Source organism: Haliotis rubra, unplaced genomic scaffold (genome assembly GCF_003918875.1).
Source record: "Haliotis rubra isolate DU_JTF1 unplaced genomic scaffold, ASM391887v1 Scf329, whole genome shotgun sequence".
In the NCBI taxonomy this organism is placed as follows: domain Eukaryota; kingdom Metazoa; phylum Mollusca; class Gastropoda; order Lepetellida; family Haliotidae; genus Haliotis; species Haliotis rubra.
This window is the reverse complement of record NW_025767001.1, coordinates 493,716-511,523: the sequence shown is the minus strand read 5'-3', so window position 1 is coordinate 511,523 and position 17,808 is coordinate 493,716. Positions and strand designations below refer to the sequence as shown.

Below are 17,808 nucleotides of genomic sequence, written 5' to 3'. Positions count from 1 at the left end.
TCCAAAGTGGCAGCAACAGTTACGAAGAAGGGTTCAAAGAGAGTTAATTGAATCGCCATGAGAAGGAATTTCTGTTGATGGTCATGTTCCAGAAACATCTCACCTCCTCAAAGAAGTCAAAGCCATGTAACCGAAAAGAAACATGAAGGTCGTTACGAACTTGAAAAGGGATTTGTTCCTGGCTTGTTGTCGTTTCATGCTGTTTGCTTGTTTACGTGTTTATGTTTGTCCCATGTTTCTTTAATTCGAGCACCAGTGGGTATTCCCGGTGTATTTAGAGGGTCTGGTTTCACTATGTCTTGGTTCATAACACATGGTAACGTCGTTCACATATAGAACCAAACACTTCGCACAGGAGAAATCATCGCTTGATATCACCCCTTAAAAAAGGATTATCAGTATGTTTGAACCTTGTTACGAGATTGAACAATCCCAGTAACAAGGTTAAAGGTCACGCAGGCGCAGATTCATTATTCCCAGAATTCCTTTGAGGGTTGACAGTTTTGAATTCCATGTGAAACTGGCTTCTGTTTGCACAAGATGTGAATTAGCCGTTTTCAATTTTAAACAAAATAAAACATGTGATGGCTGCAAAACAGATTTCGGTCTTACATTGGTATTTATTTCAGATTTCCTGAATTTAATTTACCCTGTTACGACATTGACAGACCGCATTTTGGCTTCAAACTTTCGACATGACCAAAAGGCCGCCATGTTGATATCGAACGTAAACTTGGCAATGTATATTCCAAATCATTATTATTTACAAACTTGTCTAACACGTTTGCATTTGTTGAAAGAAATACTTTTTCTACCTCCATTTTACAAAGTAAAATGTGTCACTTTGAAATATTCAAAGCCGCTCTGTGTGTTTTAAAGCGAAAACACTCGTTGATGCAAAATGCTGCCATTCGATCAATAATAAACGACACAAAACGTATGTTGAAAGTTAATTATTTATCGGGCTAGACATATTTCTTTAAAAAGTTTCGGTTATCGCCAAATTTAGCTGTCAAATTTAGTAAAATTCTTCTTTTACTGTAAAAAAATGCAAGACCATCACTTCAAATTAGTTTAAACTTTTCTACCTCATGACATCAAGTAATCTTGTTAGAGGAAATAATCAGGTTTCCTCTGTCAAGCTTCAGAAAACTCGAATAAGTTTCGCAATATGTTTACTTTTTCAAATCTCTATGACATTCAAAACAGCTAGAAACGCCAAAGCTTGAAAAATAAATCAAGAAATATTATGAATAAGAAAATCCGAAACATATAACTCATTCGATAATTCGCAAATTCAACTTAAAGAGATAACAGAACTATTTTAATCGAATGGGTTTTGGAGAACGCGTGTCAAATTCAATTTAAATTAACTTTGAATTTGATGTGAAAACCACGAACACAAACAAGTGAAACGTTTGGCGTCTTAAGAAATTCGGTTACGTCACAGTTTAATATTTTTTATTCATTTATCGAAGATGAAAATGCAATGACTTGATACATCGGGCTTGCGATATGATGTTCAACGTGAAAGCGGGAATAAACAAGCACGTGACATGTCGCCACATTGATTGACAGGTACAAGCGGTAATATCATGCTTTACACGAGAATGTGACTTTCATGTGTATATTGCATAACTGCTGATACTAGTATTTGTTGTCATCTCTTCAAGTCGGTGATACCGTTACTCAACACTCACTATATATAATTAAGTAGACATAAGAAAACAATACTGAGTGAATATTGACTATGAAGAATGATAACACGATGACAAAGATGTGGAATTAAATACAAAATTACTATTTAAAACTTAATACCATTTAAAACATGGTCCGTTTAAACATTGACGTCTTTTTCTAAATCGAATAAAATTTTAATAGGGCTCGACATAAATGTCAGTCTAGTTCTGGGACGATAACGAGTCCAGGGTAGAATTACCTCCCTTGGGAGTTTTCGCTCTGGCGCTAACAGTCTGTTGTTGGTGATTACGTCATATAGATAACGTCACTATGACATGCAGGCAGGCTTGATGACGCGTTGAGATGTTAATCAAAACAATCACACATGTGACAAGCGCTAATTGGGAGTTGATTAATTGGCAGTGGATTCTAGGATACAGCTGCAAATTTAACGGCCTCATCGAAAAAAAATGTTGATTAAACGGCGACGTGGATCCAGCTAATTGAGTTCATCTCTTGCAAGTAGTGAAATATATACGGTTTTGATTTTAACAAATATTTGATTTATTAACGTTATTACAGGAGACTGCTTTGCGTAAAATGAAATACATTTTCAAAATATTAATACTTTTATCTAGCTTGATTTATCCGTTACTGAGCCGTCGTGCTAGGTAAAACATTGTTTGCAACTTCTGAACTCTATGATATATCCCCTATTACATATAGTCATTTATTCGCAGAATGGACTTCAATCATGAATTTATTGAGGAGAGGTGAGGTGAAATTGGGTTTAACGTCGCGCTTGAGAATATTTCGCTCATATGACGACGTGCATGCGTGTGTATGTGTATGTGCGGATGCTTGTACTAGCCCAGACTGAAGCTGGTTTTATAGTGCTAGTATAGCCCACTGAGATACCATGCCGCAGTGAAGCATGAATACCCCACTCAGACACATTATACTGACTCCGAGCCAACCAGTCCTTGATGTACCCATTAATGCCGAGCGCCAGACAGGGACCAACAAGTACCATATTTTAACGTCTTTTGGTATGACGCGGTCGGGGATCGAACCCGCGACCTTCCGCTCTCCGGGCGGACGCTCTAACCACTACACCACGGAGGCGATTGAATTTATTAGGGGGCATATTGAAGGACTTGAATCAGTTTAGAACGAACAAAAGTGCGTATATATAAATACGTTAGATACTTTTGAAAACACACATACACAAACCCAAACACACACACACACACACACACACACACACACACACACAGAGGATATTTAAGTATGGCTGTGTATGAATTACATAAAGAAGTGTACAGTGAGTTTATAACTTATAACAACGGTACGATTTTAAAGGCGCAATAACTTATTATACTTGTGGCCAGTTTCGGCAAAGAAGATCACGAAACAGTACCATACACTTGTGAAAGGCACACTATATGTAAATGACACGTAATTATTTGCTCCCGTAATAAACTAATGAACGCTTTTAAACATTTATCCTTTCAATCTAGAACCCCTCGGTGTAGAATGTAGATATTATGAAAGTAAATAGCTGATATCCCAGCAAGAAAAAATTCTTTCCATTGCCAGAACAAGGTAACAGTAGAATACATTGTACCATTTTCAATATATCAGATTCCCGGTCTTTGTACACGAGACAGATCGAAAAGAAATATGTTACACTTGGGAAAGTTACAAACGTTTGAAAACGTTATTATGATGAAAACAGTCAAAGAAACACTGCTAACTTTATTTCCAAAACGAAACTACATACCCCTATCAAATACATTGTCGAAAAAAAACATGCATTTTCTTTGTTTCATTTTTAGCTGCCATCAAACATAGTATACGTCCTTTAGCCTTGATTTTGTCATGTGAAAAGATATACCTATATGTGTGTGTTAGTAAGCATTTGAGGAATGCCTAAAAATTAAATGAAAAAAACCCCAACTTATTCTATGTGACCCGTAGCTCCAAATTAATTGACAACTGAAATGAGTGGAATTAGATAAAATCAAAATTTATTTATACAGAAGTAACGAAAATGCAAACGACACTGGTTAGAGAAGTAACAATGCCAATATAAAATCGGACATATCTATCAAAATGGATGAAAATAAAATAGCGTCGCTTTTCGATTAAATTTATAGCATCACCTCATAACGAAATTGAGTGATATGGACAAATTTCATCTGACAATTTCATAAATCAAAATATCAAAACACGTTTTGATCGTGATTCTCCAATGATTCACACAAACGTTAATTTTGCCCACACAATTGATCAAATATGATAAATATATGATTAGATAAAAGAAAAGATATGAGATTAATATTCTGAGCGACGGAAATTGACTGGTTATTGACAGGTGCAAAGCATATCAATCATACTTCAATAACGTTATGGGTACATGAAATTTACAAGCCTGAATTGTTATGTTTACCCTACATCGATCGGTAATTGGGTGTAATAGACATGATAAATGCTACTGACACGATCAAAGGACTTATTGAACAACAATGTAGTTACACATATCATAAAATAACACAAAGAAGTCTGGTAAAGCTTGCCCCGTTAATTTGTGCATTACCTTTGATAATATTCGAATAATAAATTATCATAACATAAATTATCTTTCAATTATTAATTTGAGATTATAATTTATAATAAATGAAAACTGTTTGACGTCGCTTGAACCATAATAAGTTGAAACACGAAATATTTTACATGAAAATTTAAATATATTTCTGCTAGATGTGTTGGTTAGTAATAGTCTTAATAAACGACTTATGAAAAGAGTTTCGATATGAGAATAACTTTTTAAACCAAATATATAACTATTCCTCCTTACGGCGTATTCTAAGTGAACTTAATCGCCTTTCGACATATAAATTTGATGTGGTAAAAAATATTTATTAAACATTTCAGTTTTGCAATCCATGTTAAAATAGACAACGGTTTTGCACAAGTGAAAATTTTATTTTACCTAGCAAGATAATTATCTTATTCGATGGAAGTCGAAACTGACAAGGACATCTATTATGCATACAATTGTCAATAGCAATTATTGAATTGCATTTACACGGAAACATTTACAGGCATTGGAACTATATGTCAAAGTCAATCGCCTATGAAGCACGGGTTAATAACATTACTAGAACCTAGTTTCCTTGTTAGACAATACGCGGTAAATTATTGACAGAACGTTGTAGACTACAACTGTATGTAACACTCACTTCTGGCATCGACACGATTTGAAATTTACATGTTAGTTCTGTTGTTAATTTCATTTTGACAAGTACTTCATATCATCGCGGCTATATTCTTCCGGTTATTACTGCCAGCTTCACGATATTCACAAAGGCACCAAAGACTATGTAATATTTGTAATGATAATTTTGTAGAAAATGAATTTCATTTCCTATTTGAATGTAAAGTTTATCATGATTTGCGCTATAAGTATTTTAAAGCATTACCAAATTACATAGATCAGCAATACCTTCTAAACACATTATCCTGTACCAAGTTTTCAACACTAACAAATTGTTCTTCTTACATTAAGGAAGCATTGTCATTGCGTTCTTTATACACATAAACCTGATTGTCAAATGCCACTATCTTATAATTACACATGCTTATTTGTATTGTACGTGGGCCTAAGGCCTTGTTACGAAATAAACTTGATTGATTGATTGATTGACAAAGACGTTTTGTTATTTCTACAACAAACAAAACAAGTCGATCCAAGTCGATTGTTTCAAAATAACTGAAAATAACAACATACATGAAATTGGCTGATCATTCCAATTTTGTTAAAATGTCTTTACATAAAACAGAATTAAATCGATAATAGTGCAGTGTACAGCGAACATGAATCTTTAAAATATTTTTCGGCAATGTTTGGGGCTATTTCAACTTAACGCAGAAGAAAACTGGCCAATTTGAAGTATGGTTCGCATATCGATCAAAGACGACTCTGATTATATTCTTGAAACAAGTGTCTATTTCAAATATCAAAGCCATTAAGAAACACTTAGAGTATCGCCAGTATCATTACCTGTTGCAATGCCAATCCTTGAATATTGTAAATAGACTTGTCAATTTCATGGAAGAAACTTATATATCTCCTGTTCCTGAACGAAAACTGAGTGTTAATCGGTTTCCTCTCTGTCGTTTTGTGTTTACTCTGAAATAGACATGTGTACATAACACATGTCGGGTCACAATTAATTACCTAATCAATTTCACAAGGTGATTGATCGCATAGTCACCGTCAATTACGCCTCAGAAAAATTAACGAACACCGCTTGTGGCTAAATGCAATTGACAATGTTAGAGGATCAGTTTTTGATACAGACACAAACGCTTTATCGGGTTTTAAGAAAGGGGGCTTCCAAAATGAACAGGTTTTTGTTAAAAATTAAAGCACACACGAAAAACAACCCTAATGACATATTAGATGGGAAACATGCTTCTTACCGACTTTAGGAAATTGAAAATTAGTTTTGTAAGAAGCAGCTTCAAAGATTGATTGTTTTGAAACTAATTGAACACGTAAGTAAACGTTTCTGGTTTGTTCACATTAGAAAACGTTACTTCAAACTTTGGTTCCATCACATACATGTAGTGTGCTGGAGATATGTATTCTTGTGAGAAAAAATGTTTGAAAATTACATTCTTTGACAAAAGTTAAAATATCTTATTCAAAGTGACATCGTGGTTTCAAAACAATCACAGCAGTAAATAAGTATCAGTCTTAACTTTCGTAGACGCTTGACCTCAAACCTTCACGTGTGCAGGAATTATGTTTTCGAATTTTGTAACTTTACAGTAAAATAATACATTTTTAAGTAATCTTGGTTGTCAATAAAATTACATTTACAGAAATACATAACAAAGGAAATCTGAAACACCAATGGGTGAAATGTAATTTGAAAGCATGCATGTTTAATTTTTCCTATAATATGCCGTTAGATATTTTCTGTAAATATTGTTTAAAAAAAATGACGAGCTGGAATTAATGTCATATTCAAAGGACGCTAAATATTTTTTCAGCTCATGATATTTCAATAGTTAGTTCATTGATGAAAAAGGTGACAATCAGAAATGAATACATTCAAAGTAAATTTGTCTCATGTTTTTGTGCATTTAAAGCTTTCAGAACATATTGTGCTGGTACAGAACTTCAATGAGGGTGAAATAATTTACCTTAATCCAGTGGGTGCCTTTTGTTTACGACAAATGTGTAAAACAACAACTACAAGCCATGCAAGAAACGGTTATTGAGAGACAGGGACAGTAGGAGATTTAGTTTAGGCAACTACTATAGAACATTTCTGTACAATAATCCTATAGTTTTGCCTTAAAATGCTTATGGAACCGACGATAAACTACATTATGTACATAAAACAATAAGTACAACATATAAAAATAAATAACACGACTCTTGTCAATAAACTACACCAACGCCTGAGAATAACAAGCCTCGGTAATCTAACAAAAGAAATTGCATTGGATCTGTTAGGCACAGGTGTGAAAATTACATCACTGAAATTAGTGATGACACCAGGTGTTTGCGAAAACACCCGCGCCTAGTAAATATCCATGTTATAGTGCAAGAAAGTGTATCAACAATGTTATCCTCTAACGATGACATGAATTTAGTGAATATTGTAAGGCTGTCCTTCGATCTAAATTAGATGGAAAAGCAAATCTGTGTCATTGTAAAATGTACACCAAAGAAGAAAAGGTGTTCGGTTTCTGCATATTTACAGTTAGTTCACGACCTTATCCTATACGCCGGATTCGATATGTGACGCGATCTAAATTCCAAAGAGGGATTGTCGTTAGCTCACATGACAAGAGACGCTAAGTAGATATTGATTGGTATTAACAACAGATACGCGTTGCACATTCCACTGAAATGCATCACGACAGAAGGAATGTTGATTTCATGCAACACACGTGACTTATTAATGCAGATTGCACGTCTCTGATTTATCATGCAATCCCACACCCTGGCCACGTGTCATCAATCAAGAGTAATGACCTACAAGCACTGTATGAAAGTATGTAATTAAAAGTAATATATCAATTTCATTAACTGAGAAATATACGTGAAATATACATCGACACATGTCATTCAATGATATCAAGAAGACTGATACGAACAAGTAAGGCATCAGTCTTCCATGCTTAGCAGTTTCCAGATATGACTATTAGATTTACATGTTAAATATATCAGAACAATTTAGAAATATATTACCAAACCAATGCAGATGAAAAATCAAACTCAAACATGTACTGTTATTAATTTTACTACTCAATCTAAATTCGATATTGAGATTGGTTAAGATTGGTTACTTACGAAGACTTAACAACATAAGACATATATTAATCTCTTAACCAGACACATTGTCTGAGAGCGAAGATTACATTAATACATAGGATAATGCATACAGGAAAACATTAACACTTAAAAACCAATTCACATTGTCATTATATCGACTTTCATTAAAAAGGTTATCAAGTATCACAGTGTGAAACAATAATAATTTTGACACAAATTAATTTGATTTGAAATTTAGAAGACGGGGTATATATGAATAAATAAAATGATAATATCCTATGTTATGTACTATGATTTATGTTATGGAAGAAATACCATTCCATCAAGGTCGGTTCCTGGAGGCTTTTTTGTTGACGATTTATTTAGTTCCACCAAGTCTGTGATTCATTAGAAAATACGATCCTAATTTTGAACAGTGAAACAGCTTTGTCTCTGCTTAACATGCTTGTTACTGGAATTCACAATAAAAGGTTCTCACACTTTTTCGTCCCAAAAGTGCCAATTATCAGTCTTTGATGTATGGACATAATGATCATAAACCAACGCTTTAACTCACAAAATGACGTCTAGTTATGACAAAAATATGTTAATTCAGATAATGCTAACAATAATAAGGTTCCCCATCACTGGTTTTGACCGCCTTGTTGTAAACGAGGAACTTCTTTTCACGGTTATGCTTACTTTTTTCACCCCCTTTTGCCAGGCTCGGGAGATAAGAGCTCATCATTCTAACATTGTTATTCGGAAAACCTCCAGGAAAAATGCGCCATTCGCTTTAATTGTTGCATTCCAGGTTCTTAACACATCCAGTAAGCGAAATCTAAAGAAACGAATAACGGCGATGGGACATGATAAGAACTACATCGGAGGAAGGATCAGGGAAACCTTTTAAAAAATGACAAAAATGGTACAATTAACGGCTTAACTTGCAGATAAAGCATTTGTAACAATTTGGATCCCTTGCTTTCATTTGGACATGTACAACTGCCGACTGACGTATTTACGATGCTTCTTTCAACAATAGAATTAACTCACATAGCTTTAGATACATTTCTTTCCTCTTCTATGAAGCACATATGATTAACAGTTTTGATTTAACAGTGTACGTAGACGATCTACGTAGACTGTAAAATCAAAACTTTTAATCATGTGAATAGCTTTCACGGTGTAGCAATGGATATGAAAATAAACCTTCAAGATGTAATCATAAATACGAGATATGTTCTTGTATGTATTTTAGTTGCATTTAGTTTTTGAATTCACTTAATAAATGACCTTGGTATGATGCATTGTTTTCATTTGAATGAATCTGTTGTACATATGAAATAATAGATGTACATTTATAAGGCATTAATTTTATAAAGCTATTCATGTTGCCTTTCATCTGTGATAACGACAGCGTGTACATTTCACATGTTGAAATTGACATATGTACATATCATGAAGATGATAGGCAAACAGTCTAATCCGTTTCCTACAGTCGTTTACACAGTGCCATCAACAAATGTCGATTGTAAAAGCGATTTGGTACTCAGCGGGCAGTCTAGATGCTCGGAAGCCACAAATTACTGCAAATAGCCGTGAAATTGTAAATCAGCTTCAAGTGTCAAAGATGGCCCCGTGGAGTAAACGGCCATCTTGGCTGGACCACAAGAGAGAGGGATATCAGATTATATCACTCCAATTAGCCAACTGCCCACTTGGCAACACAGTGACCACTGTTGTCTGGCTACTAGAGTGGTTATAACTGACCATTATGACTACTGATGTGAAGAAGATGGTGGCAATAAACCCAAGTGGTGTCTAGCGGACGAGACGTGGACGACTCGTTGATAAACGTGGCAAATATTTCTAAAAAATCGACACAGAAAATGAAATATGTTTCAAATGAAGCAGAAAATTCGTTCGAAGTCTCTCAGGTACAGTCCTCCCGATACAAAGAAGAAAAATCACCAAGAATGTCACAGACAGTTTTGTCTAACCTGCACAGCATAAGTTACAAAGTTATTGATCATTTCAATACATGAAGTAGCATTATTGGAGCTATATTTCAGACTAGTTACAGATCAACTTTGAAAAATGTCATATTTTGGAAAACCCAAGCATATTACGAATATGCTTTGAATAATAATTGTTACCATGTGTTAGATTATCTTAAAATGTGAAGTAACACTAATTAAGGACACACACTATGTCCACGCAACGAATAAACGAGAATGCAATGTGGTCATAGTACAAATGGCTTGGTGATGTATATATACTGGACAAAAATAGTTAGGGATATACGTAAATTTTGAAATTATGAATAATGATCTATTTATTCATTGACACACTGATAAAATATCAATCATAAAATATCAATATCCCTAACGTATTTTGTCCAGTATATGTAGATCAGGACTAAATATTTATACGTTCAGACATTATTCGCTCCTGAATTATCATAGTTAGATTAGGCCACAACATTGTTATGCAACATAGAGAAAACAAGTGAGGAAGTGTATCTGTACCGAAAATAAATCCAGGAAAATATCTTATGTCAAAAAAGGGTTATGAAAAATATATCTAAATATCTAATAATAAGATATAAGCAGCTGTGCGATTATGTTTTTGCCACTACGATGTAACGACTCTATCATAAACACCTGTCCAAAACTGTAATTCACTTACAAGAGCGAATAATTCACAGTGAACATGTGTTACAAGAAAACGATTCTTACACCCAAATTATTCTGTAAATCACTACATTATGTCTCTTCACAAAGGAATTTTATCAACATCTGTAGTCAATCTCTGTCATTTTCATACACCAGTTCAAGCTAAAAAAATCAGTTATTGGCCTGAAATGTAATATCTATAAAATATCGTACTTCAAAGCATATTTCATTGCCAATGATATTTACATGAGACCCACTAATCTATTTCAATCCTTCTTAAAGGCATCCTGTCATTGTCTGCTTTATAAACGGGTGTTGTTCTTGAGAGGCACTTTTATAGGTGGAGATGTACAGGTAAGCCCCATAATGCAAGGAAGTCTAAAGTATGTTATCATAAACTCTTGAAATATACCACAGTCGACTTTATTGCCTTAGTAATTGTGGGGTGGATACACTACAGAAAGAAAACAGGGTATAATGTAAGGTACAAGCGACATGATACATGGATCAGCTGGAATGGGAACAAGCAATGTATTCATCAGAACCGTTCTTATTATAGATTAAAGGTGTTGGAACATATGCTCTGTTCATGAAATGGTTGTAATGTAAAAATACTTTATGGACTTTAGTAGACACGAAACTGAGGAATTATCCAAATTTCATGGATGTTATTAACAATTTTAACATCTTTGTTTGTAGAACCTTACTTACAAATTTTAATAAGTTGACTGACTCCAATGATGTAGCATTACTAGGACAAACTGTAGCGTCTAAAGAAACGTGAATATTCAGTCAATTGTTCTGTAGTATTGAGATGGTGTGATTATTTGTAAAAATATGATTTTCTTCTGTTTGTGTTTTAAAAATAAGTTAAACCACCCAACAAAAGACCCAAAGTCAATGTCATTTTCCTGAAAACAAAGACATACAAATTTGATCTAAACATATAATGGCAGAACCATGAGAAAATGTGTTTTGTTACTTTCTGACTTTCTGTTCCTGAAATCATCGTTTCTCTTCATGTCATATTTTCTTCGTGTGTTTGTTTGAAGCGAATCCTCAACTATTTGAACAATACCATCTGCTGTGAAAATATGGAAACCCAAATGTTTTGACTTACGAGTTCGGCCTGATGTCTTCCCCGGCCTTATTCCCATCCCTAACTCAATACATCAATCCTTGTGGTCATAAGTGTCCAGTTCGGCCACGGATGGAGGAGTCCGGCTGGTGATACAAACCTCGGACAATCAAATGTGACATAGTCCTTATCCTCAAGCCAGGGTTGTCACACCGACAGGCGGACATCAAAGACTCGAGTGTGAACCGGTTGGCTTTTAAAACATGGAGAGCTCCGTACAGCGCTTCGTCACTCAGTGTGACAGAGATATAACAGGAACGACATGTCGCGTATGTAACAACCCTGACAGGGAGCTTCTTCAGTTTCGTGCATTGTCTTAACCAGCGATACATTCTCTCCAACACTAGGTCGTTGGAAGTAAAGCCCGTTTATGCATCAAATACGCATAACAAAAGAATTAATGCCATATTTTGGCGAAGTGTGAAATTATTGCTTGTATTTTCTGTAAATTATGATCACAAGAAAATGATCGTGGACATGGTGAATAAACAACATGATGTGGTATAGTTTTTGTTTACATGTATATTTCAGTCATCTTAGTTAAAAACACATGCCAAGAATAATTATGAAACGACTCTATTCAACACACGAGAGGTTGCACCTGTGCCCATAAATACGCAATATTTTTCATTCTACGTCATTCATTCTTTTTAAAAATTGAAAACTAAAAATGTGTTTTAATAGTTTACAGTAAACCCTACATTACATGAAACCTTATCCAAATTACATATCTTAAATAAATTCATTACACTGCACAGAAGGCGGTTATAATTCTTTTTAACAGAAAACCTTTCACCGACTTTAGTAAGTTGAAGTTTTATCATGTTTTACCATGCAAAAATACAAAAAATATTGCTTATTTACCCTTTCTTTACATCGGTGCACATCGACGATCTTTTAGTTATTGATGACATATGATCTGGTATCATAAGTCATGCTTGTTTACAATTTGGGGTTGTTTTCCCATCTAAAAATGAAAACGTATCAACTGAATACAAAAGATATAACTCACAGCACAACAACCTGTGCAAATAAACAGCAAAGCCAAAACGCATTTACATCATCCATCGTTTATGGTTGTCAATTTCATATTGTGCACGATCATTACGTGGTGGTTGTTTTAACACATGTCAGTTAAAGCCTTGTTAAAATGTACATAGTCAAACTGTAGTTTATATCACGGTGTTCTACAGTGACATGATCGTTTGACGCCGTGTTCTGTCAAAACTGCTTAAATTTCATATTCATTCGTTGACTGGAATGTTTCACGTTGCAATAATACCAACAGTGTTTATTCACGGACTGTCACTTGTCAGAATTATTGGCGTGCACGTGTTTAAAATAGCAATAAAACTATAAGTTTAAATTACAAAACCTATCATCATAAAATGTTATGCACTTGTGTGGTACTGTGAGAATATATTGCGAAATTGGACGATGGTTTGACGGTATCTCCCGAGCAGACATTTTCGATTAAAAGAGTCAGCCAAATCGGGCCTTTATTTTATATTACCGGTTTTGTTTTTTTGTTTGTTTTTAGAGCCAAAGTGTTCTATTTCTCTAATTGTTTATCTGTACGTTATGCATATGTTTTCTTTGAGATTCGATATTTATTTATCTCTAATTAGCCTTGTGGGCATCGTTTGAAGTGTGATGTACATGTCACTGTCAGTTTTGTCATTAATATAAATAAGCCATCGATTTCTCCTAATTTCTTAGTTGTTATGTTCACACATCTATTCACGTATAAACCTGGGTCAACATACTGACTCCAGAAAAAATCTATTTCGAAATAATATCTTTTTTCTGTTTCAGTTCAAACATTAATAACAGTGTACAACAATCTCAGTTGACAGCTGCATTTATTTACTCTATTTCTACATTGCAGATTTGTTTTTCCTATGTGGAATGTAAACTTGGTGAAATTAACGCATTTCGTTAATATTCATAGGAAGGCATGTCAATTTCAGAAAAATGCGTTTAGCTGTTTGACAGCATTGTCAAAACATGAAAGGTACATATTAATTGAGGCAAATACATTTCAAGCAATTTCTGAATTTGATTTATTTCAGTTTTGATTGACAAGATAAGTGATGAGAAACTTGATGAAATTTCAGTGAGATTCATCTTGAAAATTGACATCGTGGCAAATGATATTAAAACGACAATATGATTTACGGAGAATTGGACAAATCATGAAGCTCTCCTTGCATATTGTTAAAGCGTGATGCCTATTTCATATTCTGTTCATTAATCTTGTCAGTTTTATACCACGTTGCTCAGGTGTCATTTAACTTTTTTGTCCTATCTCAGTCACAGTTTTAATGGTTTTCTGTTTAGAATATCATTCCTGTACTTTTAATGAGATGTGACGTTTTTTGGATCACAGCAACAATTTTAACAGCAATATAAATGTACTGATAAGATCACCTTGAACCTGTACTCTCAGAATAATGTATCAGTTTTTATAGCAGACAAATTTGATTTCATCCTAAAAAGGATATTGTTAATTCATGCAGAATGATACACATTTACGACAGATGGTACGGAGTTTCGAATATGATGCCTATGTTTACACATAATTGTATGTATCATTATGCATTTATAGTCCTAATTTAGTCAGTATTTAGTTTGTTATACCAAACAGAAAATGATTATTAACATATTTGTGTGTTCACTAATTTTACATACAATCCAAAAGGTTACTCAATTAAAACTAGATTGAAGAACCATCAATTAGCTTATTATGCATATTAATTTTGATAATTTCCTGCAATATTCTAACAGTTCCGTAAGTGCAAATAGAATGGATGTAAGAAAACAAATTCACAGTGAAGTCTCACCTGCAGATTCGGGAGTTTCCAAACCCTGAAAGGTCTTATTGGCCATTTCCATGAGGGCATCTAAAGGGGAGATGATGGATTTGACGGAAGCTGGGGGGTCGTCATCATCAACGTTAATTTCTTCCTCACCGTCGCTGGAGTTGTCACTGTCGTGACTGACACCGCTGTCCCAGGGCCGCACGATCTTTGCCCCGTTTACTGTACAAGTGTGGACAGCTCGTGGTCCGGAGGACCCGAGAATGTCTTTGATGCTAAATGACGTAAACGGTTTGTTTGGGTTCCTTGGGGGCTGAACTCGAATCATAGCAAGTCTATGAATAGGTTCGTATTGTTCCCGGCCACTGTCCTCGGAATCAGATACGCCACTTGACGTCGACATCGTCTACAGACACACAGACAGATGGACGGTTGTTTTGGGGAGGTGGAACAAAACTCCGATGTTTCACAACATGCACTCAAGCAGAGAGGTCATGGTTATACGCTGGAGTACTATTTTCAAAAACTTCACATAAAATCCGTACTTTCCGCAACATGCGCTGGATCCTAATTTTTGTAATCTCGCTTCGTCAAAGTCTGAAAAGCAGTCAACCCGGCCCGTATCGCACAACGTCTTTCCGTTGTAAACAGAAAACACAATATCTGTCTTTAAGCCTTGCTTCGAATGAGGACACGAATCCCTTATCGCATGTGAATGGGATTCGCCCGATCTAGAGGCGGAGTGAGGGCCACATTATCCCTCGTTGCCCCCGCGGGGGAGGAGCCTGCTGTCGTTAGCTGTCAATCAACGCGTCCCGGCATGCTTTGCGCGACGAATAATTGCCTCACGAGACTCCACGCTTGGGGTACGCGCATGGAAGCTGTTTTTGGATATCTATACCAATCACTGACATCAGTTTTGGGGGGATGATTAATTAACGGAACCACGAGAATAAATTTATTGCTGAGCTAGCCACTGACCCGCCACGCGAAACACCCGAGTTTAATTAGCCAACGTCATTGGTTCGTGTACCTTCAACAATTGACCAGGGCGGATTTGATCGCGACTGGGGGCCAGTAATTTTCTAAGACATGCGGTCAGGTGTATAAACAGTTAATTGACTAAATTGACCTCTCATTAGAAAAGGAAGGCTATTTGTATGACGAAAATGATATTGATAGCATATGGTCAGAGTAAATGCATTACTCGTATGAGACGAGGAGCACACGTGTCTTGTTGTAAACATCAAATAAATAACTTTTTATTGACACGATAAACCTTTGAGATTGAAATTATACATGACAGTATCACATTAACCCTAATCAAATAACAAGACATAAAAATATATTTGTACATATTTAGGGTAACTAGTTATAAACTTTGTCACATTAGTTTCCAACACATATGAACACGTGAACGTTTTCTCTAATATTCACTTTGATATGTTACAATTTTCAAATACAAGACAGCGATTTATCTCTTACTCTTGTACGTTATAGTATTTTGACGTTTTTGTAAATAAAAAGATCGGCATGTCATATTTAAAAAGCTCAAGAACGGTTAATTTCCCTAACGGGATCAAATCAAATTCATTTCTATCTTAGGGCGTACTCGTAAAACGCTTTGAAAACATTTGACAGATGGCCTCATCAGCTATAGCCTTACAACCATCCTACACAATGAATAATAGGGTCTAAAAATACGACAAAGAAATAAAACGAAAGGTATATGGTAATTTCAAATTATCATTTAGTAGACAATAACTAAATAAACGTAAAATGAAATTAATATGAAATTCATTGTGATTTGCAATTTTATTTCTTCGGTAAAATACCACATAATTAACAATCCGTGTAATTATTATAATAAATGTGTAAACATCCAATACCGTTTCTAAGTAGCTATTAACGCTCTTGTTGAATATTGGTACTGATAAGATTCTCATTCTGGTAAATAATATAGCCCTTCTAATCAACGACTTTCTTTTAAGTTTACATAACACATCAATCAAATAGCGTTGTAATAACAAAAGATGAAAAATAACTCCGTTAATGTCTTGCCGTTTTGACAGATATATGCATACATTATCTGCACGCGGTGTTGATACTTAAAGCCAAATGGATGATTCTTCTGAGCGAAAATTGGCTGCTTTTCAACATAAACAAAAAAATGTAGTTTAGCACGCTGGACCTCGTCCATGTGTATACTAATGCATGTGTTTTCACTCACGACACAGATTATTATCAAGATTCCGCTTTGGGGCAAAGTTCGTCGACTAGGATTATGATGAATTACCGCCCTTGGGTAGCTCGTCTCTTCCTATCTCTGCGGCTAGAGAAGCTAGCTACTTTAATCAGCGACTTTCTAGAAAGACATCATATATTTTTTGGCAAAGCACTCTAAACATCCCCGACACTTGAACATCAAAGAGGAAAACGGGATCCCCCCGCTCAGTGTTTCCGAGCTAACAGAATTATCATGTCATAAATATTCTGGATGATATGAAAATATTTCTTCGCCCGCTGTATCGGGTGTAACATTTCGGTACGCATCCCAGCGACTTCTTAACATCCCTCTAATAGCTGCTGGATCCCTGCGCTAGTGCGAATGATTTATTTGCCGGAGATACGAGGAAGACAGAATTATTTTCCAAATTTATTCTATAGTAATTCATTCAACATGGAGCAATTACCTCTATGCATACAAGGAAGCGCAGCAGTCTCGCTCTCGTATGATCGACATTCTACACGTGTTGTTGCGTAATCCATCTCATTGCATAATGCTAGGAGCGTGGTTAGAATAAACGTGCTGTGACCATTAATATATTCATCAATTTTGTAATTTTTAATTAATAGGAACGAACATTATAATTGCGTAACAATATGGCCTTTCAGTGAGTGAGTGAGTGAATGAAGGAGTTGTTCGGTTTGTCCCGATTTTAGCAATACTCCAGCAATACAGTGCTCTCTCTGTCTCTCTCTGTCTCTCTCTCTCTCCCTCTCTCTCTCTCTCTCTCTCTCTCCCTCACACACACACACACACACACACACACGCACGCACGGAAATACAGATTATACATATATCTTTGATGTTGTTGACTGCGGCGTAATATAACATTCATAATATGGACCGATTTCCATTTCTTGTTGACGCCG

At 35.3% G+C, this 17,808-nt stretch overlaps 1 protein-coding gene across 1 annotated transcript in view; it reads right to left on the bottom strand.

The window, feature by feature from the left end:
* The window catches only part of LOC124284070 (transcription factor LBX1-like), a 50,654-nt gene extending 35,248 nt beyond the window's left edge, over positions 1-15,406 (bottom strand). The window contains exon 1 of the mRNA XM_046720123.1: positions 14,677-15,406. Coding sequence (XP_046576079.1) covers positions 14,677-15,055 — 379 coding nt within the window. The 5' untranslated portion in view covers positions 15,056-15,406. The remainder of the gene's footprint in view (positions 1-14,676) is intronic.
* Positions 15,407-17,808: the final 2,402 nt, after the last annotated feature.